This window comes from Xenopus laevis, chromosome 9_10L, assembly GCF_017654675.1.
Source record: "Xenopus laevis strain J_2021 chromosome 9_10L, Xenopus_laevis_v10.1, whole genome shotgun sequence".
Classification (NCBI taxonomy): Eukaryota; Metazoa; Chordata; class Amphibia; order Anura; family Pipidae; genus Xenopus; species Xenopus laevis.
In genome coordinates this window covers 133,078,397-133,103,612 of record NC_054387.1, presented here as the reverse complement: position 1 = coordinate 133,103,612, position 25,216 = coordinate 133,078,397, and the positions used below count along the sequence as shown (strand labels likewise).

The window sequence follows — 25,216 nt, the reverse complement described above, 5'->3', positions numbered from 1 at the left end:
CTGCATCTCCCAATGCATGTTGGGTAATGTCGTTTTTGTTTAACAATTTGCGAACTGCCAAGTTTAATGTAAGAACACAATACCCAGCATGCAATGGGACTGGTTTGTGTAGAGGTTCGGGAGTTACCAGATTTTGGTCTCTGTACCCCAGTCCCCCCGTCACTCTTATGAATTCTCAATTTTGGAGCAAAAATCTGTTGGCCCCCAAAATGTCTAGAGGTTGACCTGTTTACCAATATTGATTGAAATAGTATATGTATTAGGCCTTATGGGACCCCTATACCTCCTGGGCCCCCCTCTGTACACCCCTGGTGACAGGTGAATTTGTCTCATTTTGCTTAATTAAAAGATTTGAGGAAAATTGTGTATTTTCACAATACAAATATTTCACAAATATTCATTCAGGGTTGGATTGGGGTCCCCGGGTTCCCCCTACAGGCCCCCCTACCCCTACTGCATGCGCATACGGTGCCCCATCAGCACACATGTGAACACTGCGCATCGCTGAAAATATATATCATTTTTATAAAAAAAACAAGCATTGGGGGAGGGGGGTCTGGCCCGGCGGGGGCCCATGAGGGTTGGGGCCCACCGGGTTTTTTCTGGTGTCCCGCCGTGCCAGTCAGACACTGTATTCGTTTATTTTTTAGACTATTTTCACTGTACATATTGTGCCATTTTTGGGCTACTTTTGAAGTGCCTCTTGGCTAGATTTCTACTGCTTTGGTAGCCGACCTTGGCCGGTTTTGGAAATTGGACCTGGTAAACCTGTCCGTAGCTGTTGTATCCTTCTTTCAGTCTCTCTCTTTCATTTCTCTCCTCAGATTTTATGTTCTTATCTAATGTCCCTCTTGTGCTCATGTCATTACCCCTCCCTACTGTAATTATACCTCTCCTTTTTACATTTCCTCCTCAGCTTCTCCCTCTTTTTTTGAACTAAATGACACTTTCGGTTTCCTTTATTGCTCCTCCCCCTTGTGCTCACACCCAGTTCTTCCCATACTCTCCCTATGTATAGTGCCCTTCCCTTGCTTTATCTCAGCAGCCGTGCAGACACCTATCTGCTACTGAGACACCTGCTACTGAGACACCTATCTGCTACTCTGGGCTCCGCCCCTCCCTGTCACGCAACACTTCACACTTTTCATTTGTGGCGGGAAGTGAGAGTCCAGCCCACACGGGGCGGAGCTAATTCTGCGCGCCTCAAGGAAATACCACGAAGTGTGTGTGACAGGGCACTGGCGGAGCCCACAGACAGGGCACGGGCAGAGCTCACAGGCTCCTCGCTGCTGACTTGGCGCTGACTTGCTGACAGGACTGGGCCGCAGGAGAGGGAATGGCACAGGCAGAGCCTATAAGGACCCCATTGGAGGAAAAAGCCGCGGGGGCGGTACTAGGGGCCCTAAAGAAGCTCAATAAGAAGAAGTTCAGTTTAGTAAAGAAGAAGCTGAAGGACAGGGAGGGCGGGAATGAGCGGCTCCCAGAGAGGAGCCTGCAGTGCGCAAACAGGACTGAGCTCGCCGATCTCATTATCCAGCACTATGAGGCGCACTATGGGGTAGAACTGCTGCAGCAGGTGCTGGGGGATGTTGGGGAGCAAGAACGGAGCAGGGAGCTGGGGGAATACCTGGAGCAGGAGGGAACTTCATTCAGGAGCTGGTGGAAATGGAAGTCACGTTTCCCTCACTTGTCTCCCCATGACTTGTCCCAGGCAGGATTCTACTATGTGGGGCCTGGGGACCGGGTGCGGTGTTTCTCCTGTGGGGGAGAGTTGGAGAACTGGCAGCCTGGGGATGTGCCCCTCACCCGACACCAACAATCCTTCCCTGACTGTCCCTATGTGCGGGGTAAGATGGGAATAGACGCGGGAATAGTGGGACCAATGCAGAAATTATCCCTAAAGGATCAGCCCGTCCCCCCGGAGATGGCAGAGGAATGGGGGAGGTTGGGCACCTACAGATCAGGGCCCTGGTACCCAGGAGAGGAGCCCAAGCCGGGACAGAGCGGTATAAAGATGAATCCTCACCCAGGTAAATGGTGTTTATATTTACAGCCTGTCCCCACTTGTCTCACACATACACATTATTAACAGAGTTTTGCCATTCGCTCAACAAGCAGATATTTGGAGAAAGTGGCCACCAAAGCGGTGGGGATAAATAGGGTCCATTTATATGGGTGTGGGTCCCATGTGTAGCAGATGGCTACGGAAAATTCGGGATCCTTTATTTTCATATTAGTTCCATCTGGTTCTTCTCTATTGACTTTGATGGTAATCATCTGGACCCTTCTGGTGCAGTCCTATGTCAGGCAAGTATAACTCAGAAAGAGGGAATTTAGCTTTTCCAAGCAATTCTTGCCTGACCTGCGAGGGCACCATCAGGGTCCAAGAAACTGCTTTTCACTGAACAAATAAGGCAGCCAGTAAACTGCTTTACAATCAGCCAGTATGACATTGCCCTTAAAGTCACATGACTTTAAGTGTCTCCCAAATTGTGAGTGCCCACTGAGACACTTGCAACATTAGTAGGATGGATTAAGCCTGAAGTTCAGCCATTGTGAGATTTTATTTGATCTCCTAAATACATCTAAAGCCTTGCTTGATTAGAGTGAGATACTGTATGGGGTGAAATAGGTGTATATGGATATTAATGTCACTTTTGCAAAATGATTGATAAACCAATGTTTCCTTATATCTAACCTTGTTATGAAGTAAGGTGGGACCTGAAGGATGGACTGACGAAGATACCTGTGTGGTATCGAAACGTTGGTCCACCTTAATAAACCTTTATGATCGACATCTACTGACCCAAGCGTGATTGATTCTGGAGTGCCGTCATTGGAGGGATTCTGTATGTGTTGACAGACTGGCACCCGGCCCTTACAGCATTTATGGTTGTGCGTTCCTGCTCGTTTTGGTATATATATATATATATATATATATATATATTTATATTTATTTATATATATATATATATATATATATATATATATATATATAAAATTAACAATGAGCCTCAAAGCCTGGTCCAATACAATACAAAATTATAGTGCTTTGGAATGCAAATATGAAAAAAAAAGGTAATAACAATAACCCCAACTCTCTTTATACTCTTCCTGTTTAGTTGGTGGTGTTGATCCTCAGTTGCAGCAAAAGAAAGAATCTTTTTCAGGTGAGTAGCGAATAGGCAGCGAGTTAAGAGAAGATAGAGGGATGAAGAATGAGGCATGTGTGTCTGCACTGAGTATTTGAAACATGCAAACTGAGGCACACAAGTCACTAGGGAGCCCTCTTACTTAATACCAGCTTTGATAGGCATTGGATCTGGCAGAAGGTACAGAGTGCCAATGTAATCGCACAGATGCAAAACTCTGTGGTACTTAAAGGGATTCTGTCATGATTTTTATGATGTAGTTTTTATTTCTAAATGACACTGTTTACACTGCAAATAATTCTCTCTACTATATAAAATGTCATTCCTGAACCAGCAAGTGTATTATTTATAGTTGTAATATTGGTGTGTAGGTGCATCTCAGGTCATTTTGCCTGGTCATGTGATTTCAGAAAGAGCCAACACTTTAGGATGGAACTGCTTTCTGGCAGTCTGTTGTTTCTCCTACTCAATGTAACTGAATGTGTCTCAGTGGGACCTGGATTTTACTATTGAGTGTTGTTCTTAGATCTACCAGGCAGCTGTTATCTTGTGTTAGGAAGCTGCTATCTGGTTACCTTCCCATTGTTCTTTTGTTAGGCTGCTGGGGGGAAAGGGAGGGGGTGATATCACTTCAACTTGCAGTACAGCAGTAAAGAGTGATTGAAGTTTATTAGAGCACAAGTCACATGACTGGAGCAGCTAGGAAACCGACAATATGTCTAGCCCCATAAAATCTGCAACAAAAATCAACAAAAAAATCAACAAAATCTGTTTTCTCTTTTGAAAAACAAATTTCAGTGCAGAAGTCTGCTGGAGCAGCACTATTAACTGATGCAGTTTGAAAAAAAAAAAAAATTTCTCCCCTGACAGTATCCCTTTAAGCTTAAGTAATTTTCCAAAGCATGCTTGTTTTTAAAGCGCCTAAGGGCGCTATAAAGGGATTATTTGATGTTCTTTTAAAGATGTAATAAACTCAGTTTTTTACTAACAAGCATGCTTTGGAAAATTACTAAAGTTTATATGGCTACACCTCTGTTTGGTCACTAGAGGACTCCAGCATGCTATGTTAATGTTTACTAGACCCTATTTCCAAGCTTATCAAAATAGTTTCTAGTATCCCTTTAAGAGCTTCATTAATGCACCCCTTAGCCCACCACCTCTACCACTGGTAAATGAGCCCATATTTGTTGTCTCCCTAACACATTTTTCCAAATACTCTACAAAACTTTCCCCTAAAATGTTCCCAGGGCACTGGGACCCAAACTCATTCAAGGTCAACTTAATTTTATCATAAAAAACCTTCAGATTACGTCTCTGTTCTTATTCAGCCAATGACAGGAGGAAGAAATTGTGAAGGCTTTATAGTATAAGGAGTGGTGATTGGGATTAAAGGTAGAGTGTCTGCATTTAGCTGCCAGAGCAGTGTAATAAATGTGTCTTTTTTAATGCAGCTGCCGGGGTGGGACCTTCTGTGTATGAACCACAGGGACCATTAACAGGTGAGTATGAGAATAATCAGCAGACATCTTGCTTGACGTTTTCTCTGCAGCAAAAATGCTTCAGAGAAAATAGCAATTCCACCTGTTGTGGCAATATTTGTGTTTTCTCCTCCATCAATTTCCTTTGGTGGGTAAAAGGCCTTGTGTGACATTATCTTGCTTTTTTTCATTCATGTTCCTTAATCCTGTCAGGCCAGAAACACAATATAATAGCTTCTCTTCTTCAGGTGGCGGTATCCAACATCAGGGACCTATTCCGGGTGAGTTGGGGAATAACCAGCAGGCATACTACAGTTTAAAAGTGTTCGGTAAAGGTGGATAGATTAGTAGGGAAGGTCACATAAGGGATACAAGTCAGTGATGGCTCAAATTTGCTAAAGGATACACACCCAGGACTGGCTCAACTAAGATAAATGAGCCGAAAACATTTCTAACACTGCTAGTACGCACTTTATTTAAGAGAATAAAATGGAATTTTGATTCACTTTTGTTTAGTTTAGTTGTTAAAAGTTTTCTGATTCTAGGAGGATCAGACACAAAATATCTCAGGGGAACTCTGGTCCATTTGGTTAAGCCTGAAAGCTATGGGCACAGAAAAGTGGAGAGAAAAGTGCATTGTGGACAAAAAGATCAATTTATCCATTCGTCTGCTTGGGGGACACAGGAACAGTGAGGTATAGCTGGTACCACTAGGAGGCAGGACACAATCAAAAATATGGAGCCTTGGCTCCACCTCTGCCCCCCAGGGGGTGAAGCCCAGCTCAGTTTTTATTGTGTCCTCAGGAAGTTAGGAGGTTTTACAGCTACTTCAATTTCAACTATATTCTCTGACACATGGGGAAACACAGTCACCTACAATAAGTAGTATGCCTAGCGTAGGAAAAAAGTCTTCCGTAGACTTTCAGCCTCACCACACTTCCTCACAGAGAGAAAATTTGCTGACTGGAAGACAGGTAAGATGGAAGCATCCTTCCCCCTCTGGCTGGGGACTTGGTTTTTTTTCCCTTACTCAGAGTCCAATTCCTGTGTTAGGAGACCCCGACTGAGCCATTTAAGCGCTAATCCCTTTCGTGCAGAAATCCCACATGCGCAGCGCAACGATTTGTTTTGAAATTTGATGTTCCCACTAATTTTGGTGCCAAACCTCACGAGGGGAGCTGGAGGGATGTCTCTCAATCATCCTGAGAATGCGTCCTTATATTGTGCAAGACATATCACACTGCACAGCTGTCAAGAACCTCAACAGCTCCTCACAGCAAGAGTAAGCTGATACTTCTATCAGCAGAGCACATAGCAACAGTACACCTGTTAGCTACTTCTGTCTGTTTCTGGGTACAGGTCAGTAAACAGTTCATTCTGGGTCAACCAGGTATACTATCCCCCATTAGTCTGGGGTAACCTTACCAGCCCTTCCTAATTCTGACTTCCTCACTATGTCTGAGGGACCTCAGTAAAGTGCTTAACCTGTGCCAAATTACGCAACAAGGTTACTATCAGGGCATAAGGACCCTATCTGTTCATAATTATTAGCTTTCAGGTCCCCCTTCTACTCAGGTGGACCAAGCTGAACAGGTAGTACCTGCCAGCTCCAATAGTGAAAAGCAGTTTGGCAGAACTACCAATTCCTTCTAGGGATACATTCTCAGCAAGCAGCCCATGGGCAGCCCAGTTAGCCACAGCAATACCAGCTAGCCCTCTCGTTTGACAAGCTTCTGTCACGACTAGAGAACCCAAAGACTAACGCACCTAAACGTAGGGCCCCTTTTCCCTCAGAAGATAAAGAAAGTTACTCTTGCAACCCCTCTCTGTGTCCTCCAGAATGTGAGGATGAAATACTGTATCTCATGATTCAGAGGCAGTCACTCATCCCCTCAGTGGTAGAAACCCTTCACTTGCAGGAACTAGAGGTTAACCCTCACACTTCCAAGACACTTTTCAAAAGCAATAGCATATCCTCTCCAGTCTTCCCCTTCCATTCCCAATTTGATCAGATAATTCAACAAGAATCGAACAAGCCTGAGAGGTGCTTTCAACGGTCGATTTTTAAAGCCTTACCTTTTCTCTGCAAAATTCGCTGGTAAATGGGCATCTCCACCTTCAGTGAATGCCCAAATATCTCGACTGGGCCAAAAACACAGCCCTTCCACACCCTAACGCCTCTTCATTCAAGGATTCTATGGACAAGATACTAGAGGGCCTGCTACACTTCATGTTTACATCATCATGTACCTCCCTTCGCCCTATATTCGTGATAAGCCTGAAGTAGTAGGGCTACCCAATCCTAGTCACTGCTCCTGGCAATAACTTCAGGAGCCCCATGCCATGAACTGTCTCAATGGGTTTCCCAAATCAGGTAGAGAACGACTGCAAGACTTCCCTAGACACTGCTCAAGTCGTCAGCAGAACCTCAGCGCTCACAGGGCGGCCCACCAATCTCTGGCAGAATGGCAGAACATTTCATAAGGCGTTTCAGGAGTAAACCAAGGTTGGCCTAGCATAACCGCAAGCCCGCCTTAAGATTCGCAAACAAATCCACCTCTGCACTACAGGTTAGATCAGATGTCAGACCATATGACAAAAGGTAGAAGGCTACGCCACTTTGCGGATGCCTAGATCACGCTCATTTAAGACTCCTGGGTAAACGAGGTAGTAACTCTAGGTTATCACCTAGAATTTCCTCACTCCCTTCTCGCTACTTCCTTATGTCCAGGTAGCCTCAAAAGATAAACAAACAGAAGTTCTTCAAACAGGTAATATCTAACCCTCTGAAGTCCGAGATAATCACACCAGTTCCAACAGCAAAACGTTTCAAGGGCTACAATCCCATCCTTTCATAGTTTCCAACAAAGATGGATCTGCCCGACCAATCCTGGACTTAAAGGAACTCAACAAAGTCATTCAACCATGAAAATGCAAAATGGAGTCTCTAAGATCCATCATCGCAGCAATGAGCCCAGGCCAATTTCATGCTTATATTGACAAAAAAGCTTGTTCCTACATATACTAATTTTCCATCATCATCAGTTCTTGCCTTCTAAAATCTTCAATATCAATTCACAACACTCTCATTAGGACTGACTTAACCCCACGGGTCGCCAAAGTTATTGCGGTAACTACAGCCATGTTCCACAACACAGGAGTGTCTATAACCTTGTACCTAGATGGCCCTCGAGGAAGCCCATAAATCAGTCACCATTACCATCTCCAAGCAACAACTGCTTGGGTGATACATCAATCTGATCGAAGTCCTCTCTCTCTCAGTCAATCAATGGTGTTTCTGGCAATGCAGTATAACACACTAACTCAAAAAATCTCTTTCCCACAGGGGAAGATTTTACACCTACATTCTTCTAGCCAGATGGAACCACATGGTCAATTTCTGTATGAAGGTGCTAAGAGTTACGGTCTCCACCATAGAAGCGATCCCTTTTCAACCAACACCACCTCAGAGATCCAGCCAGACTTATTTGCGCGGCTCTTGAGACGCGAATCCTGAAGCGGAAAGGATTCTCAGAGGCAGGGATTCATACCATGCGTGCAGCTCACAAGCCCGTATCCGTGAAGGCATACCAGAGAGTATGGTCCAAATACCAGCAGTGGTGGTACGGACACTGTGGATTTCGAGACCTTTTCAATTCCAAACCTCCTGGATTCCCTTCAGGAGGGCCTTGTCATGGGTCTGTCCTTCAGTTCACTCAAGTCACAGATTTCAGCTCTATCCGTTCTTTTTCAAAAATGGAAAGCATGCATTCCATACGTCAAGACATTTATACAAGGGGTGGGACACGTGCCCCCCCCTTTCTGAGCACCATTGCCCACATGTGATCTCTCCCTAGCTTAGAGAGCCCTACAACACCCTCCCTTTGAATTAAGGCCTTGGTCTCCCTCCAATCGTTTAACTGGAATACCGTATTTCTATTAGCAATAGCATCAGCAAGAAGAGTCTCGGAACTCAGTGTCTTGTCTCACAAATCTCTATCTCTCACTTTTCACCAAGACAGAGTGGTTCTTTGCACTCTGCCGCTCTTCTGGTCCACGGTGGTCTCTGAATTCCACCTAAATCAAAAGATAACCATACCAACTTTTTTTCCGTCTCCCACCAACGCCTTACATTCTCTTGATCCCTTCTGGGCAGTGAAATTCTATGTACACAGAGTACTATCTGTCAGAAAATCAGACACGTTGTTTGTCCTCCCATCAGGACCACGGCAAGGTTCATCAGCTACAAAAGTGTCCATTTTTTGCTAGATTAAGCGGGCAATTCTAAGAGCATACTCAGCACAAGACGAGACTCCACCACTTAAACTCAAGGCTCACTCCACCAGGGACATGAGTACGTCCTGGGCACTCAGAAACCAAGCTTCGCGGAACAACTATGCAAAGCTGCCAAGTGGACATCAATCCACTCCTACATTCAAATTCTTCTAATTTGATATTCTTGCAGCATCAGACAACTGCTTTGGCATAAAGGTGCTGCAAGCCACAGTGTTTTATTCCAATTAGGGCCTCTTCTCCCACCCTAGATCAGGGGACATCTTTGGTATGTCCCCACTGTTACTGTGTCTCCCAAGCTGGTGACTGTAGAGACAGAGATTTTGTGTACTCACCGTTAAATCTCTTTCTCTCCAGTCGCTTGGGGACGCAGTATTTCCTCCCTGGACTGAGGCCCTCATGCTTTCATCACACATGGTTCGGCTAGGACCAACAGTTTTCTTACGGGGAAGTTTTTTTCTGTTTAAAGGTAATTTTTATAGTTATGGTTTCTCCTGTTCCTTTTTGCTACAAACTGAGCTGAGCTCTGTCCACTGGGGGTATAGCCAGCAGAGTAGGAGCCAAGACTTCTTCTTTTTGATTGTGTCCTGCCTCCTAGTGGTACCAGCTATAGCTCACTGTTCCTGTGTCCTCCAAGCGTCTGGAGAGAAAGAGATTTAACGGCCAGTACACAAAATCTCCTTTCTCTTCACTCATTTTTTGTACTCTGCACCTTGACCCTTTTGAGTAAATGACCCATTGTGTATGAATGTCTGCTTACTTTTATGTTGTCAAAATAAGCTGCACATTTAAGTGCCCATTCAGGCATCAAATTCAAAGTTGATACATATATTTTGACTATATTGCCTGAGTTTGTAGGCTCCGTACAACACCTACTGACTGAAATGAGAGATTACAAGCGTTATTTGTTCTGCCAAGGGATTACTTTTTAATACCCTTTAGGCACATTAAAGGAAAACTATACCCCCAAAATGAATACTTAAGCAACAGATAGTTTATATCAAATTGAATGACATATTAAAGAATCTTACCAAACTGGAATATATATTTACATAAATATTGCCCTTTTACATCTCTTGCCTTGAACTACCATTTCGTGACTCTATCTGTGCTGCCTCAGAGATCACCTGACCAGAAATACTACAGCTCTAACTGTAACAGGAAGAAGTGAGGAAGCAAAAGGCAGAACTCTGTCTGTTAATTGGCTCATGTGACCTTACATGTGGTTTGTATGTGAGCACAGTGAATCTTACGATCTCAGGGGGCGGCCCTTATTTTTTAAAATGGCAATTTTCTATTTATGATTATCCAATGGCACATACTACTAGTAAAGTATATTATTATGATAATGGTTCATTTACATGAAGCAGGGTTTTACACATGAGCTGTTTTACTCAGTATCTTTTAATAGAGACCTACATTGTTTGGGGGGTATAGTTTTCCTTTAAGGTAAATAGCAAACTAAGTTTCCATATTCAGTTTGTAGCACTGTGAACAAAACATTGTCATATTTTTAAAGTTGCATGGCAATGTAAGCCTATTATTATAACTGATATAAAGTCTGCTTAGGCCTTGTAAGTCATAGCTTCCATACAGATAGCTGCATTCAAACTGGGGACCAGTATAGGCCGATTGTTTGCTGTAGGTTGCCAGAGCAGGGGCACACTTTGCTCCCTCAATTACCCCTTTTTGACTTGGTAAACAGAGGACCTGAATGTTGCCGTCAGACAAATACAATTATTTTTCTACTAAATATGTTTTCTCTTCATTTAAAGGTGGTAATATTTTGTTTCCGATGCGTCTTGTGGAAACATTTTATTCAGGCCGCACAGGTGAGTGGGGTAATAGCCGCCAGCTGTGTTATTATTCAAGCCCTTTGGCACACAGGGTGTAATGTGTCCAAACCCTGTCTGTTACCACTACTGACAGTGACACGTTCTATTCAAGTAAATAACAGGCTACACCTTTGCATTTAGAACACTTTTTTGCTTATTAGGCTTTGGAGTCCTAATGAAGGGGATGTTAAAGAAGACATTTAGTATAAGTGAAACCCATCTAATATTGTACGCAATAATAAATCATTTATGGAGCTGCTAAAAATTGATATTATCTTTAAAAATAGCCCCTTTATTGGAGCTCCCTAAAGATGTTCTCTGGTCCCTGTTTGTGTTTCAAATGAGGGGTGGGCGTGTCCCAACAGTCTCTTCCAGAAGCACAGTAGGAGGGGGACAGCCAATCACAGCCCTGCACAGCACAGACAGGCTTCAGTTCCCTATCAGGTCACCCTTGCCTAGGATGGCTTGTGGTTGCCTATTTATACAGGCATACAGGTAATTTTTTCAATATTTAAACAGTTTACTGTGCACCCCAGGCAAATTTCAAAAGCAGAGTGCTGCCCACATGGAGATTAGGACAGGGTGTTTCCCTTGCACTCATGATTGACCCAGTATTAATTTTGTACTGTGCATGTGCTGATCTAGGGGGGTGCTGTTAGAGAGTTCATATACAGCCCTACAAGTCATTTCTTTCTGTCAAGCAATTAGAAAAGTTCCAGTTCACTGCAGAGAAAGATGAGGCATTGCAGTGTGGGGAGCTCTCCTAGGGGGGATCAGATATCTACATTTAGTTTCCAGACAAGAGGCAAGCTTATTTATCTTCTCTTCATTTGCAGAAGGCGGTATCTATAATCAGGAACCTTTTCCAGGTGAGCAGGGGATTAACCAGCAGGTACACGACAGGTTAATAGATGGGTAGGTAGCCATTGAGGTTACAGGTCAGGGCTGTCTCAACTTTGATTAATGACACATTTCTAGCTTTTTATATGAATGTTTTCCTTGTTTGTCCATGCTCCTCTCATTAGGAAACAGTGAAACACATAGTAAAATAAATATTAAAGGACAATTGATTATAACTTTCATTCTCCTTTGAGCTTTTCTAGAAAGGCTACGGATGATCACTATATTGCCTTTGGATGTAACACTAAGATTGTCAGCTCCATATAATGACAATTGACCATATAGCTTGACTGAAACAAGCAGTGACAAAGAGCATCTATCCCTTGCAAAAAATTGGGGTAATGTGGCACAAGATCCATACATTTTGTACTCAGTTATCAAACCTTCTACAGAAAATTCAGCCAAATGCCAAACTGAATGCCATTCAATTGTCCTGCACTTACAGACACAAGAGCCTTGTTTCGGTACTGCTAGGCAGAGAAACGATCTATCTGTCAGACCAGACTAATAAAACCCTAAAATGTCTTCTCTTCATTTACAGGTAGTGAGATTATTTTTCCTGTAGGTATTACAGTTACAGTTCAGCAATTGGTTACAATCCAGCCAGGCCCCACAGGTAAGCGGAGAAATAGGCACATTTGTTTTAGGCTAAAGTGTGATAGAGTTTTTCTGCAAAATAACAAAAATGATGCAAACATATTTTAGGTAGTGTGTGTGTGATGATGAGTTTCAAATAGTGTGACATAAGACTCCAGCTGTAAATCAGTTCAGGACTTATACTTAGGGGCAAATTCACTAAGTGCCGAAAATACGTTAGCGACACCTAATATCTGACGTTGCGCTCAGGGAGGCGAAAGGTAGCGAAGTTGCGCTAGTGTTAATTCCTCAAGCAAAGCAAAGTTACGCTAGCGATGCCTAATATGCATACGGCGCCAAGTTAAAGTACAATGGACGTATATGTAGCAACAAATAAATTACACTACACAAGCCTGGGAAAGCTTCATAAAATAAAATACCATATATACGCCGAGGTACCTAATTTTACCTCCAAAAACTGGGAAAGCTTATTGACTCGAGTATAAGCCTAGGGTGAGAAATGCAGCAGCTTCTGGTAAGTTTCAATCAAAAAATTGAGGGTTTCTGCTCCCATTGGAGGTGCCGGCGTCTCGTTTTTGGATGCCGGCGACCATTCTTGGAAGCCGGCGAATATTCTTGGAGACTATTCTTGGACGCTGGCGACTATTCTTGGACGCCGACGACCGTTTTTGCGCTTGACCCGAGTATAAGCCGAGGTAGAGTTTTTCAGCATATTTTGGGGGCTGAAAAACTCGGCTTATACTCGAGTATATACGGTAGAGTTGTTATTTTGCCCTATACATGTGCCCACTGTATAGTTTAGGTGCCATATGTTAGGAAATGTAGGGAAGGAGGGTACCCCCAAAAAAATTTACGATCTTTTTCAGCCTATCACCCTTAAAAAAGTAAAAGACGCCAGCGTTTTTTGGGACTTAGAAATAATGTCAACTTTTTTGGAAGCAAGCCCTATCTACTCTATTGCACTTCACCTGGTCTGAGGTGGCGAAGGTAAGTCTGGCGCAAGAGGTAATGTTCAGTAAAATGCGCAAGTTAGTGAATTAGCGTAGTTACGTCCCTTCGCCATAGTGCAACTTCGCCTGGTGTAAGGGTGCGAAGTAGCGCTAGAGTAGGTCCAGTTCGCTAGCGAATTTGCACTAGCGTTAGCCGCTTTGCACTTTAGTGAATTTGCCCCTTGGTGAGAAAAAGGAGGGTTACATAACCTTCACTATGCGACAGCTAATCTATTTTACTAAAATCACACATTTTCATCAGTCACAAATATAAACTTTGTACTGTAGTGTATTAGTGCCCATTCTGCCTTGAAATTGACTGAAGTTTTTACATTGAATGGATGTATATAGTTTTTCAGTTTCAACCACTATGAATTGCTTGCTCTGATTTAACCATATCTCTTTCTCTGTTCTTCGTGTTCAGTTGGTGTTGTTGATCCTCAGGTGCAGACAATAAAAGGATCTTCTACAGGTGAGCAGGGAACAGGCAGCAGGTTAACATGAAATGAGGATATAAGGGTAAAATTACACAGGTGATTTGAGGCTGATTTGATCTGATGTTGTCATGCAAATGCACACAACACCACAAGATATGATGCTACGAAATGTGTTCTCCATATGGCTAGAATGTAAAGTCAGATCAGATTAAGTAGGATGGTGTAGATTATTCATGCATTTACATCCAACAGTCAATGGAAAAAAAAGTTGTTCAGACGCAATCATGTTTCATTCCCATCCAACAGCCTTGTCACCTCGGATGGAGAATAGTCCAGGCAGTTTCCACACCAGATTTTTGTATCAGTCACATGATATTTTAACCCCATGATACTACATCTGACTTATAGGATTTGTTTTGTTGATCCGACACCACCCGACAAAATCTCCCATGGAGTTTAGTCCAAAGAAAGGTGGGCATGGGTGGTACAGGTTAGGGTTGTTTCAAATGTGATAAATGATTTTTATAATTTAAATAAATGCTTTATGGTGACACTGTGCTATGAGTTGTTTCCCCCGGCAGTGCTCCAGGGCATTGGAGTATCATTAAGCACTGCTATAATTCTAAATAATAAAATAAAATATTGAGTAATTTTGCTATAGTATTTTTCCATTGCAAAAATGGACAAGTCTGTATGGCGTGGAGCATGGTTTTTGAGATTAGAGCCAGAGCATCTGCATTAGGGCTCTTACAGAAGAGGTTTGAAGCTGCGCTTCCCTGCATTCTGTTTTTATACGTTCAGCCGCAGGGGAGCGCAGGAGTAGACGCATTCAGTTTTTTTCAATGGGGCTGTACTCACAAAGGCGCATGTAGGCGCAGAACGCAGGTTGAGATGCAACATGCTGCATTTTTCCTGCATTGGCGCCTACATGCGCCTGTGTGAGTACAGCCCCATTGAAAAAAACTGAATGCGTCTACTCCTGCGCTCCCCTGCGGCTGAACGCATAAAGACGGGGGAGCGCAGCTTCAAACGCTCGTCTGTAAGAGCCCTAAAGATGCCAGATCAGAAACATTTGATAACCCTTTGATAAATGCATTTCTCTTGCAGCTGATTAAGGAGGAAGGGGGTTCTGTGTATCAGACCATAGAGACCTTTAGGGCAAGGGCATTCTGCTGCTCTTAGCCTGTGTTTTTTTCTGCCAAAGCTCTGTTGATCAGCACTGTAAAGTGCAGCTTCTGCTTACCTGCAGGCACATGCAGTGGAGCGGAGGTCGGCCCAAAAATGGCTGCTCTTGCATTTTCAGGCCAACCCATGCTCTGCTGTGTGTACCTGCATGCAACTGGAAGCTGTACAGATCAACAGAGCTGGGGCAGGGAGCACATCTGCTTCTCTCAGCCTGGAAAAAAAACACCAGTTGAGAGAAGCGTAGCCAACGTTCTGTGTGCCCTGCCTTACAGTTAAGATTTTGTTGTAGCATACACCTCTAATTGGAATAAAACTTGATTTTATTCTATTATTTAAAAAAATAAAATCCCCCAAAAAATCCCCGCCACCCCACTTTCCACTGAATAAGTGTAATAAGGCTAGGCCTACTGTTTCCTGTGTGAAGGAAGAGCTGATTGGCTACACACATTCTACTGTCCTTTGGATGGGACAGGGGTAATATAGGACTCTCCTAACATTCATTTAAGATGGAGAAGAGACCAGAAAAGCTAGATGAGTAAGGGAAACAGCCCCATGATTTTTGCTGATAACATAAAAGGCATATAGGATAAATTAAATCAGGGGCGTAACTACCAGGGGTCCGTGCACTTGGGCCCTGGGGGAGCTGCGATAAGTTATCATGGCAGTTGGGCAGGGGGAGTTTTTACAGTGCGCACGCCGGCAGTGCGATTCTGGGGGAGGGCCTGACAGGGGGCCTGGGTGCCCATCCTGTACTAGGGCTAGTGTTGCCAAGGCCGGGGCCGGTATTACAAATTTACCGGCAACGTAGCTGCCGGTAAATTTGTAATACACACTGTAATACACACTGTAATACCCGCCCCCAATCCCCTTAGCTTTTTTTCCTCCCTTTTTTTCCTGGCCGCACAGTGGCCCCGCCCAATTACAACACAACCCCAGCCCCCCCTTGCCGTCACACCCGCCCCTTTTTGTACCCACCCCCCACCAGCCGGTAAAAAAATTTAGCAAAAGGTGGCAACCCTAACAAGGGCCTGCCGATGAATAGTTACGCCTCTGAATTCAACACCCCTAATTTTGTAGGCAATAATGTATACTATATGGTGCTGATTTTACTTTTGGCTGTCTTCTGAAATAGCCCCTTTATTGAAGCTCCCTGTAGATGTTCTCTGGTCCCTGTTCGTGTTTCAAATGAGGGGTGGGTGTGTCCTAATAGGAGAGGGACAGCCAATCACAGCTCTGCAGTCACAAAAGCACAGACAGGCTTCAGTTCCCTATAAGGTCCTGCCAGCTGCTGATTGGTTCCTGTCCTACAGTGCATTGTTCCGAGTGCCACTTACTCCCCTGCACAGCCCGGGAAAGGAGGCAGCAGCAAGTAGAACAGATGGGTGGGACAAGTAGGGATTTTGCAGAAATTTACAATTTTCTATATCTATAAGAGGTTAATGCACATAGTACGTCTCCCTACGGGAAATGTAATGTTTGTTCTTCTTTGCTTCATAATTATAAATACTTTTGCAGGTCAGGAAAAAAGATCTTCAGCAATGGAAGGGGGAGCTACCGAAGTGCAGAAAGTGTCATCCATTAACTGGCTCAGAGGAAGCACAGTGAAATGTGAGCTCTGTGGAGAGGTGATGCCAATTTTCATATTTAGAACCACTATTACATTCATTTTGTAAGATTCTAAACCTGCGGCCAAAGCATCCCTGTTAGAGTATACAAAATAAATTTGCACCAGATCAGGTAATTTTCTACAGAAACATAAGCGGTATCTGAAAAATGTCACAAAGAATGAATTCCTCCCAGGACAGTCCTTACTTCCTAGGCCTTACAACAGGTCCCCATGCAAAAGTGGTGGTGTCATACATCTACTAGCCTGCCAGTTTGCCCGACCCATGTAAATGTTACACAGATATATTTTTGGGGATTTTGCCATTTTTGGGACACCATTTGCCATGTTTTTTCCCCACAATTCCAGTGTAATTGTGTTTGAGCGCAGAGTTGATTCCACCACAGTTGCACCCAGTGCATCCAAATATACGCAATTGTGCTTGCATCTCAATTCAATTTGGGTGCAAGTGGCTTTTACTGTTAATGAGAGTCGTGTCACTTCTAGAGCAAGTGTTTAAATGGCATTTGCATCCTGTTCTCTGGAATCATTGTTTACATTTTGGTGCTTGTACATGCTACAGTTTTCTAATTCTGTGCATATATGGTCTCAAACTGTTCAAGAAAACCCTGGTGTTTTATCCTCTGAAAAGACACGAGAGAGAGATGTAAGGTGCAAGCTTCGAGGTACTCTTCAGAATTTGGCAAACCATTTTGATTCCTGGTAACAAAAATCAAAGCTGTATAGGAAGACATATTTGCCCATTGTTAATATGATATATAGGAGAAGTAGATAAGAAAGCTTTCGGTGCAGAGAATATAGAATATAGAAAAGCATTGAAATATGACATTAAATATACAAATCATACTGGGAAAGACCATTTGTATTTCTGGAAATCCGATCACATTGCATGATTAAGGCACATACTATTGCTGAGGATGCACTTATTACTGCTTTAATAAAACCTCGTTATATGTATTCACAAATGCATGTAAAAATTATATGCAATGTTATTAATAATATATAATCTTTATACCTTTTTAAAATTCTTATAGAGAGAAAGCTTGTGTATCAATGCATGGCCCTGACCATCATATTCTCCAGTGTATGTACGCTGCTAAAAGTGTTATCTCATTTATTTCTCAAATAACTTGTTAGACCCCTTTATAAATGTTTACCTTTCATTACCCCCATGAATGACTGCTTGTTTCTGCTTTATCAAGTGTAATAAACCAGTTCTAATTTCCTTTCAGATCCCCCTTATATTACATTTTAGCGCTCCCATGTACGGGCGTACATTCAGGTACAAACCTTTTATTCACAATTTTATCATTCTTCAGTTTACTGTTTTGTTATCTGGAATGCAAACGATGTCAAATAAAAACATCGGGAGGTCAGCGTAGACAGGAACATTTTAATGACATAAATGACATGACATTTGATTTACTGTATGTGTCAGTTTGCCAGTATGGCTTGCCATGTTTTGAGCAGCGGAAAGCCATTCTGTTCTCTTGGGAGAGCTAAGTGCACTATCCCCCGTCTCAATCTCAAGTGTCAATGTGGTATCACTATTGGAGGATGGGATATGAAGCATTAAAATTTAGTAAATTTGGGACTATGATTAACCCTTCTAAGAGCAGAGAGAAAACATAGGCTTTTATCTTTTCTTATTCTATTGGCCAAAATAGTCTGAACACTGTACAGAGTCTATACACACCATGTAGAGTTTGTGGGACAGGGACTTGGAAAAGAGTTGTGTGTTGGAGACTTTGAAGGAAATTTCTTTTGTAGATAGAGACCCTGGGCAAAGACTATCTGGAACAGAGAGATTCAGAGAAATATGAGGACATTTGAAGGTGTTTGCAAAAGAGAGACTCAGTGAAAAGAGTCAGAGGAAGAGAGAGATAACAGAAGAATAAGTTTTAAGGACAGACTTTTAGAAGAAGGAGTTTGCTGGGTAAAGTTAACTAGAGAGTCCACAGGAAACAGAGACTTGATTAGACTTTTGTGGGGTAGAGACTCTGGAAAGGATTTTGTAAGGGAGAATCTTATTGGAAAATATATGTGTAATACAAATTGGGAATTTGCAGGAGAGATACATGGTGGGCAAGAGTTTGTGGAAGAGACATGGAGAAAACTATTTGCAGGAGAGCTAGCTTCAGCAAGGAGGATTCAAAAATATAATATTTGAACAAAGGGGTTCAGAAGAGAGTAGTGACTGAGAAGAATACATTTGATGGAGAGAGTTTTAGTAAAAGGGCGATGCAAGAGAATGTTTTAATAAGAAGGTGTTGCAAATAGAAGAGTCAGAAGGGAACGGGTTCAAAGTTGATGAGGCAGAGACATGGGAGGAGTCTGTGATCGATATTGAAGGGAAGACATTTGTGAGACAGAAACTTGGTTGGAGGAGTTTGTGGATGAAAGATCTGCAAGAAGATTTGACTCGGAGGAAGATTTTGAACAAGGAGTTTGGAGGAGAGAGTTTAAGGGTAAAAAAGTTTGCTGTTTCAGAGAAATGAGTTTGTTCAAGAAAGGTTAATGGGAATGATTTTGTGGGAGATAGAAGTTTATAGGAAAGAGCACGTTGGTGGCAGATTTGGAGGGAGAAGTTCACTGGAGAGACTTTTGAAAGAAAGGGAAATTTAGGAAAGGGATAGAAAGAATGTAATGAAGGGTCATTTACCAACTAGAAGGCAGGGTGCACAGTGTGAAGGACAGCACCTTTTTTATTGCTTTTTCACATTGACCCGTCGTAATAAATTACCCCTTTGGTGTAAAGAGTTTATAGGAGAGTGAGATTTAGATATAAAAAAGATATATATAAAAAATGAAGAAAAATCCTGGAAAGATATTTGAAAGGTAGGAGAGAGACAAATGGACAGTATATACCTAAAAACACCCAGGACTTGTATTGAACATTCAGTCAGACAGCTATTGCTCTGTGTGCTAGGACGAAGAAGTGGCATGAAATGCTAAAGTTGAACTGGTTTTGTTTTTTTGTTTAGTTCCTGAAATAACATAAACCTTAGATATTTCTTGATTAAAACAACAGGCAAAAAGTATGTTCAGTACAAGCCCTATATATATAAAATGAATGTAGAAAAGGGGGTATACTGTCCCTTTAAGCCTATGCAGTGAAAGACTCAACAGTGTTTAGTAACGAGAGTCAGAGTTTGGGGAAGAGGGACTGTGAAGGAAGAAAGGTTCAGAAGAGAGATTTTGGAGAAAATGGCGATGGTACATGTGGGAGAATAAGAATCTGGGGAAGGAAGGTGCAGAAGTCTAAATTCAACTCTTCTCATTACGATGTATCCAAGGGAAGCTCAGAATCTAGAATTTGGTTCAGAATTCAATCAGGATTCAGCCTTTCTCAGCAGGATTTTGATTTTGGCGAATCCAATTTCCTGGCCAAACCGAATCCAAATCCTTAAAATAATGTGAGTTTCTGTCTAGTGAACAAGTTGGAAATGTTTAACTGTGCCCACAGTGCACGGGTCTCTTTAACCCTTTTCTTTTGGAATTGGTTCAGGAATCCTTCAAGAAGGGTGCAGTATTCAGCCATATCCCAAAATAAGTGGTTTTGTGCATCCCTAGTGTATCCCCTATTCGTTACTACCTATTGAATCTAAATGATGGATTATTAAATGTGCAATGGTTCCTTTTTATATGATTCCAGCCTGGATACAATATAGTGAAATTCTGCATTTGATTTGTTGTTGAATATTCCTTTACAGAGCACATCTGCCATGGAAAGGACTCTTCCGCTGCGCTGAAACAGGAATACAGTTTCTTGTCAATACTCCAGCCGTTATTGACTTTGAACTTGTTTCCTGGGCAAATTACTTGAAATACCTGCAGGAAAACAGATTAGAGACTGTGGGCCCTCTGTTTAACATCAATGTTCTGCTTGGGCAGGTGTCAGCCGTGTATCTACCTCACTACGTGTGTCTGAGTGGTAAGCTCCAAGCTGCATATCTCAGTATTTAGCTAAAGGGGTGGTTCACCTTTAAAGGGATACTGTCATGGGAAAAAAAAAATTTTTCAAAATGAATCAGTAAATAGTGCTGCTCCAGCAGAATTCTGCACTGAAATCCATTTCTCAAAAGAGCAAACAGATTTTTTTATATTCAATTTTGAAATCTGACATGGGGCTAGACATATTGCCAATTTCCCAGCTGCCCCAAGTCATGTGACTTGTGCTCTGATAAACTTCAATCACTCTTTATTGCTGTACTGCAAGTTGGAGTGATATCACCCCCTCCCTTTTCCCCCCCAGTAGCCAAACAAAAGAACAATGGGAAGGTAACCAGATAACAGCTCCCTAACACAAGATAACAGCTGCCTGGTAGATCTAAGAACGACACTCAATAGTAAAAACCCATGTCTCACTGAGACACATTCAGTTACATTGAGAAGGAAAAACAGCAGCCTGCCAGAAAGCATTTCTCTCCTAAAGTGCAGGCACAAGTCAAATGACCAGGGGCAGCTGGGAAATTGACAAAATGTCTAGCCCCATGATTTCAAAATTGAATATAAAAAAATCTGTTTGCTCTTTTGAGAAATGGATTTCAGTGCAGAATTCTGCTGGAGCAGCACTATTTACTGATTCATTTTGAAAAATTTTTTTTTCCCATGACAGTATCCCTTTAAGTTAACTTTTAATATGTTATAGAATGGCAAATTTTTTTATATATAGTTTTTAAATGATTTGCCGTCTTCTTCTTACTCTTTCCAGCTTACAATTGGGGGTCACTGGTCCCATTCAAAAACAAATGTTCTGTAAGGCTAAAAATTTATTGATATTGCTACTTTTTATTACTCCTGTCAGTACAGACGTGTGTATTAAGTTCCAGGTTCACCTCTGCAGGCAGGACAGAAGAATTGATCTCTTGACCCCTCCCTCAGGATATATTGGCTCCACCTCTGTTTCCAAGTTCTTTTGCCCTGCTTTGGAGGTGAAGGACAAAAACCTCTTCTTCAATTTCTTTTAATTTTACTCATTCCTTTTTCATTCTTTTTACCACCATTCTTTAAAGGAGTAATTTTGTTTGAAAAACAGGAATGTACCAGTGCATTATACTCTTTTAGATATAGAAGGAAAAAAGTAGTGTTTCAGGCTGATTTATTGAATATTTCTGCAAAAACCCTAATAATCCCTCCCTTCTCTTCCACTTGCTGCTCCCTGAATTCCCAGGCTGTGCACTCAGTTCACTGCACTGTAGGACAGGAACCAATCAGCAGCTAGCAGGACCTGATAGGGAACTGAAGCCTGTCTGTGCTTGTGTGACTGCAGAGCTGTGATTGGCTGTCCCCCTCCTACTGTGCTTCTGGCAGGGACACGCCCACCCCTCATTTGAAACACAGACAGGGACCAGAGAACATCTATAGGGAGCTCCAATAAAGGGGCCATTTTTAAAGATAATATTAATTTGTAGCACTATGTGACACCAACACCACATATTATTCACAATTGCCTACAAAATTAGGCTTTTCCATGTATCCTATGTGTCTCCTTTAATATTCTACTAGCACAGATGGAGGCATGCAGATCAGTCTCTCAACATTATCTGCTGTTCCCTCCTTGCTGGCTCATTGCATCACGTGGAATGGCATTTAATACTGCTGTGACTAACAGGCAGTACTCACTTTGGGGGGAAAATTTATCAAAGAGTGAAGTTCCGCCACTAGAGTGAAATTCCGCAGCTCTCAATTCAATTCTATGGGATTTTGAAAGGCGTATTTATCAATGGGTGAAAGTGAAAGTTCACCCTTTGATAAATACGCCTATAAAAATCCCATAGAAATGAATGGAGAGTGGCGGAATTTCACACTAGTGGCGGAACTTCACTATTAACTTCACTCTTTGATAAATATACCCCTTTGTGTTTAGAGGAACAAGGTCTAGGTAGGCCAAGCTACCTACATATCAAGTATGTGTATGATTCTGAGCTACCTACATACCCACGTCTGCACTGACAGTTTTTTCAGATTGTTCTCCAGAAAGAAAGGCTTTTTTCAATTGCTTTCTATTTTTTTAACTTCTACCGTTTTTCTAAAATCTAAGTTTAAAGGAGACATATAGGATAAATAAAAAACCCTAATTTTGTAGGCAATTATAAGTAATACTGTATATGGTGTTCTCTGGTCCCTGTCTGTGTTTCACATGAGGGGTGGGCGTGTCCTAACGGTCCCTGCCAGAAGCACAGTAGGAGGGGGACAGCCAATCACAGCCCTGCAGTCACACAAGCACAGACAGGCTTCAGTTCCCTATCAGGTCCTGCTAGCTGCTGATTGGTTCCTGTCCTACAGTGCAGTGAGCTGAGTGCACAGCCTGGGAATTCAGGGAGCAGCAAGTGGAAGAGAAGGGAGGGATTATTAGGGTTTTTGCAGAAATATTCAATTAATCAGCCTGAAACACTACTTTTTTTAAGCACAATTCTTCTATATCTAAATGAGTATAATGCACTGGTACATTCTTATTTTTTACACAAAGTGTCTCCTTTAACGTTCGAATCTCTGGTGTTTGAGTCTGGCAGCTCAGTAATTCAGGTGCAGACTAGGGATGGGCGAATTTGACCCGTTTTGTTTCGCCAAAAATTTGACACTGGCAAAATGTCGCCGATGCCCAATAAAGTCTATGGGCGTCAACAAAAATTTTTGTCGCGCGGTGAAATTTTTTTCATACACGTCTTTTTTTTTTTGACGCATAACGCCATATAAGTCTATGGGCGTAATTTTTGCACTTAAACAAGGCAAACATTTTTTCCCATCCCTAGTGAAGACTAAACTGTTACAATTTTGCAACATTTAGTTGATCCATTTCTCAGCAGCGTCTCTGGAGTATTAGCAACTATTGTATCAATTCTAACAGCTGCCTGTAATGAAATGTATCAACTAAATGTATCAATTTAAAACAGTTTAGAGGGTCTGCGACCCCCCTTCCAAGAGCAGTTTTTGAAAGGTGTAAAGTTAGACTTACACTTCAATATTAGAAAAATGGTCACTCATAGAAAACAAAGTCATTGGAAAAAGTCATTATTTCTAGGAAACTGTCTGAAACTGAACTGAAAAAAGTGGTGGAAGATGAACAACCCCTTTAATAGACGAGGCAAAACTCCCAGCCCATTTCCCTGGTGACAGCAGAGGGGTTAATTTTCTATGCAGGCGGCTTCATCTTCACCCCTGCAGCAAAGCCTTTTTTAAACTGCCGGACAATATAATATTGCATTATTGCTCTTTGTAGCTTTGGTTCTTCAGAGTCATTGCGGTACGGAGAGAAGATAGTTAATCAAATTACCAGTGCACAGATAAACTCCCAGCATAGCAAACTCATCCTTAATTGTAAACCTGAGACACTGGCTGCAGGAAGGAAGAAACCTTTGCTGTGTTTCACCTGCCATTGTTTTATGCCTAATAACAGGTACCCCTGTGTCTTTACACTTAAATGGGTATTTCAATTTTAAAATAACTATTGTGGTTTTGAATTATTTAGGATTATGTTCAGCAGCTTGGAATTTCAGCAGCCATCTGGTTGCTAGGGTTTAACCTAGCAACCACACAGTGGTTTGAAAGAAAGACAGGCCTAAAAAGAAAGATAAATAATGAAAAATAACTGGGGGTATTTAAATGATGGAAAGTGTCAGGAAGAGGAAGGCAGATAAATAAAAAAGACCAATTGAAAAGTTGCAAAGAATAGGCCATTCTGTAACATACTGGAAGTTAAGCTGAAGATGAACCACCCCTTTAAATCAACCTCAGAAATGTTCATTTACATTCTCACTGCAATTCGGCAGTTTATCTGCCTGGTTTTATGGTCGTTTACCTTTTTTTTATTTTTATTGATTATTAATTGTACCATTGGTTGTTTTCTGGATTCTCACCAAGGTTAGGACTGCTAGTCACCAAATTTTAATAAAACCGTTTTTTTCTAAGCTTCTCAGACTCATTTAACCCCCTCCCTTTGTAATGTTATTGTAAATGTATTAATAATTACACGTCACATAAGAACCTACTTGTTTTATACTTTTTCCCCACAGGTCGAGATGTCGATCTTAAGAAGTTTAAAATCGTTCATTACAAATCGAACGGCATGACCCTGGAATCACCATCGAAAACGGAACCTTTTTATGTCACACTGGAGAATCCCACCTTCTCCTTTATTGGAGTTGTCTATAAAGTAGCAAGTCTATTTCGGACTAAAATCCCGGCTCATGGAGTTGTCTTGATATACGGCAGATTCATCAAAGGTTATACCATTCACCTGTACTTTTTGCCACAAGACCCCTCAATAAAGCAGGTAAGTTATTAAATAGGGTGTATTATAACATGGAGCTTTTACACTCACCTGGCTTGTTATGTTACTGATGATTTAAGTCTGGGCCAGACAGAATCTATGGAACTTTCCATTATTATTTTCAGGGGTTTAAACCTGGCTAGAAATTGGAAGCAGTTGGGCAATAGTTATTTACTGCAGACATCTGTATTCACAGAAATTGGGGTATTAGTTAATAATTATCATGATAATTAGTTGAGCTGGAGAAAGAGATCTGTAAAATAGTTCAGGGATATCAGTTATCTGGGGCACACCCTATGGATATGTCCAATCAGAGCAAAACTGAATACTGACTGATACAAGAGCTAAATAGGGCCCTGCTCAATTGAGCTTACACATTAAACTTTTAGTATGATGCAAAGAGGGATGTTCTGAGACAATTTGCAATTGGTTTCCATTTTTTATTTGTGGTTTT

General features: G+C 41.9%; 1 protein-coding gene across 1 annotated transcript in view; it reads left to right on the top strand.

Annotated features, from left to right (window-relative positions):
- Positions 1-722: 722 nt before the first annotated feature.
- The window catches only part of LOC108703938, a 30,031-nt gene continuing 5,537 nt past the window's right edge, over positions 723-25,216 (top strand). The window contains exons 1-12 of the mRNA XM_018240245.2: positions 723-2,030; positions 3,123-3,170; positions 4,604-4,651; positions 4,879-4,911; positions 10,699-10,755; positions 11,595-11,627; positions 12,200-12,274; positions 13,669-13,716; positions 16,382-16,491; positions 17,723-17,772; positions 20,204-20,424; positions 24,506-24,765. Coding sequence (XP_018095734.1) covers positions 1,337-2,030; positions 3,123-3,170; positions 4,604-4,651; positions 4,879-4,911; positions 10,699-10,755; positions 11,595-11,627; positions 12,200-12,274; positions 13,669-13,716; positions 16,382-16,491; positions 17,723-17,772; positions 20,204-20,424; positions 24,506-24,765 — 1,677 coding nt within the window. The 5' untranslated portion in view covers positions 723-1,336. The remainder of the gene's footprint in view (positions 2,031-3,122; positions 3,171-4,603; positions 4,652-4,878; positions 4,912-10,698; positions 10,756-11,594; positions 11,628-12,199; positions 12,275-13,668; positions 13,717-16,381; positions 16,492-17,722; positions 17,773-20,203; positions 20,425-24,505; positions 24,766-25,216) is intronic.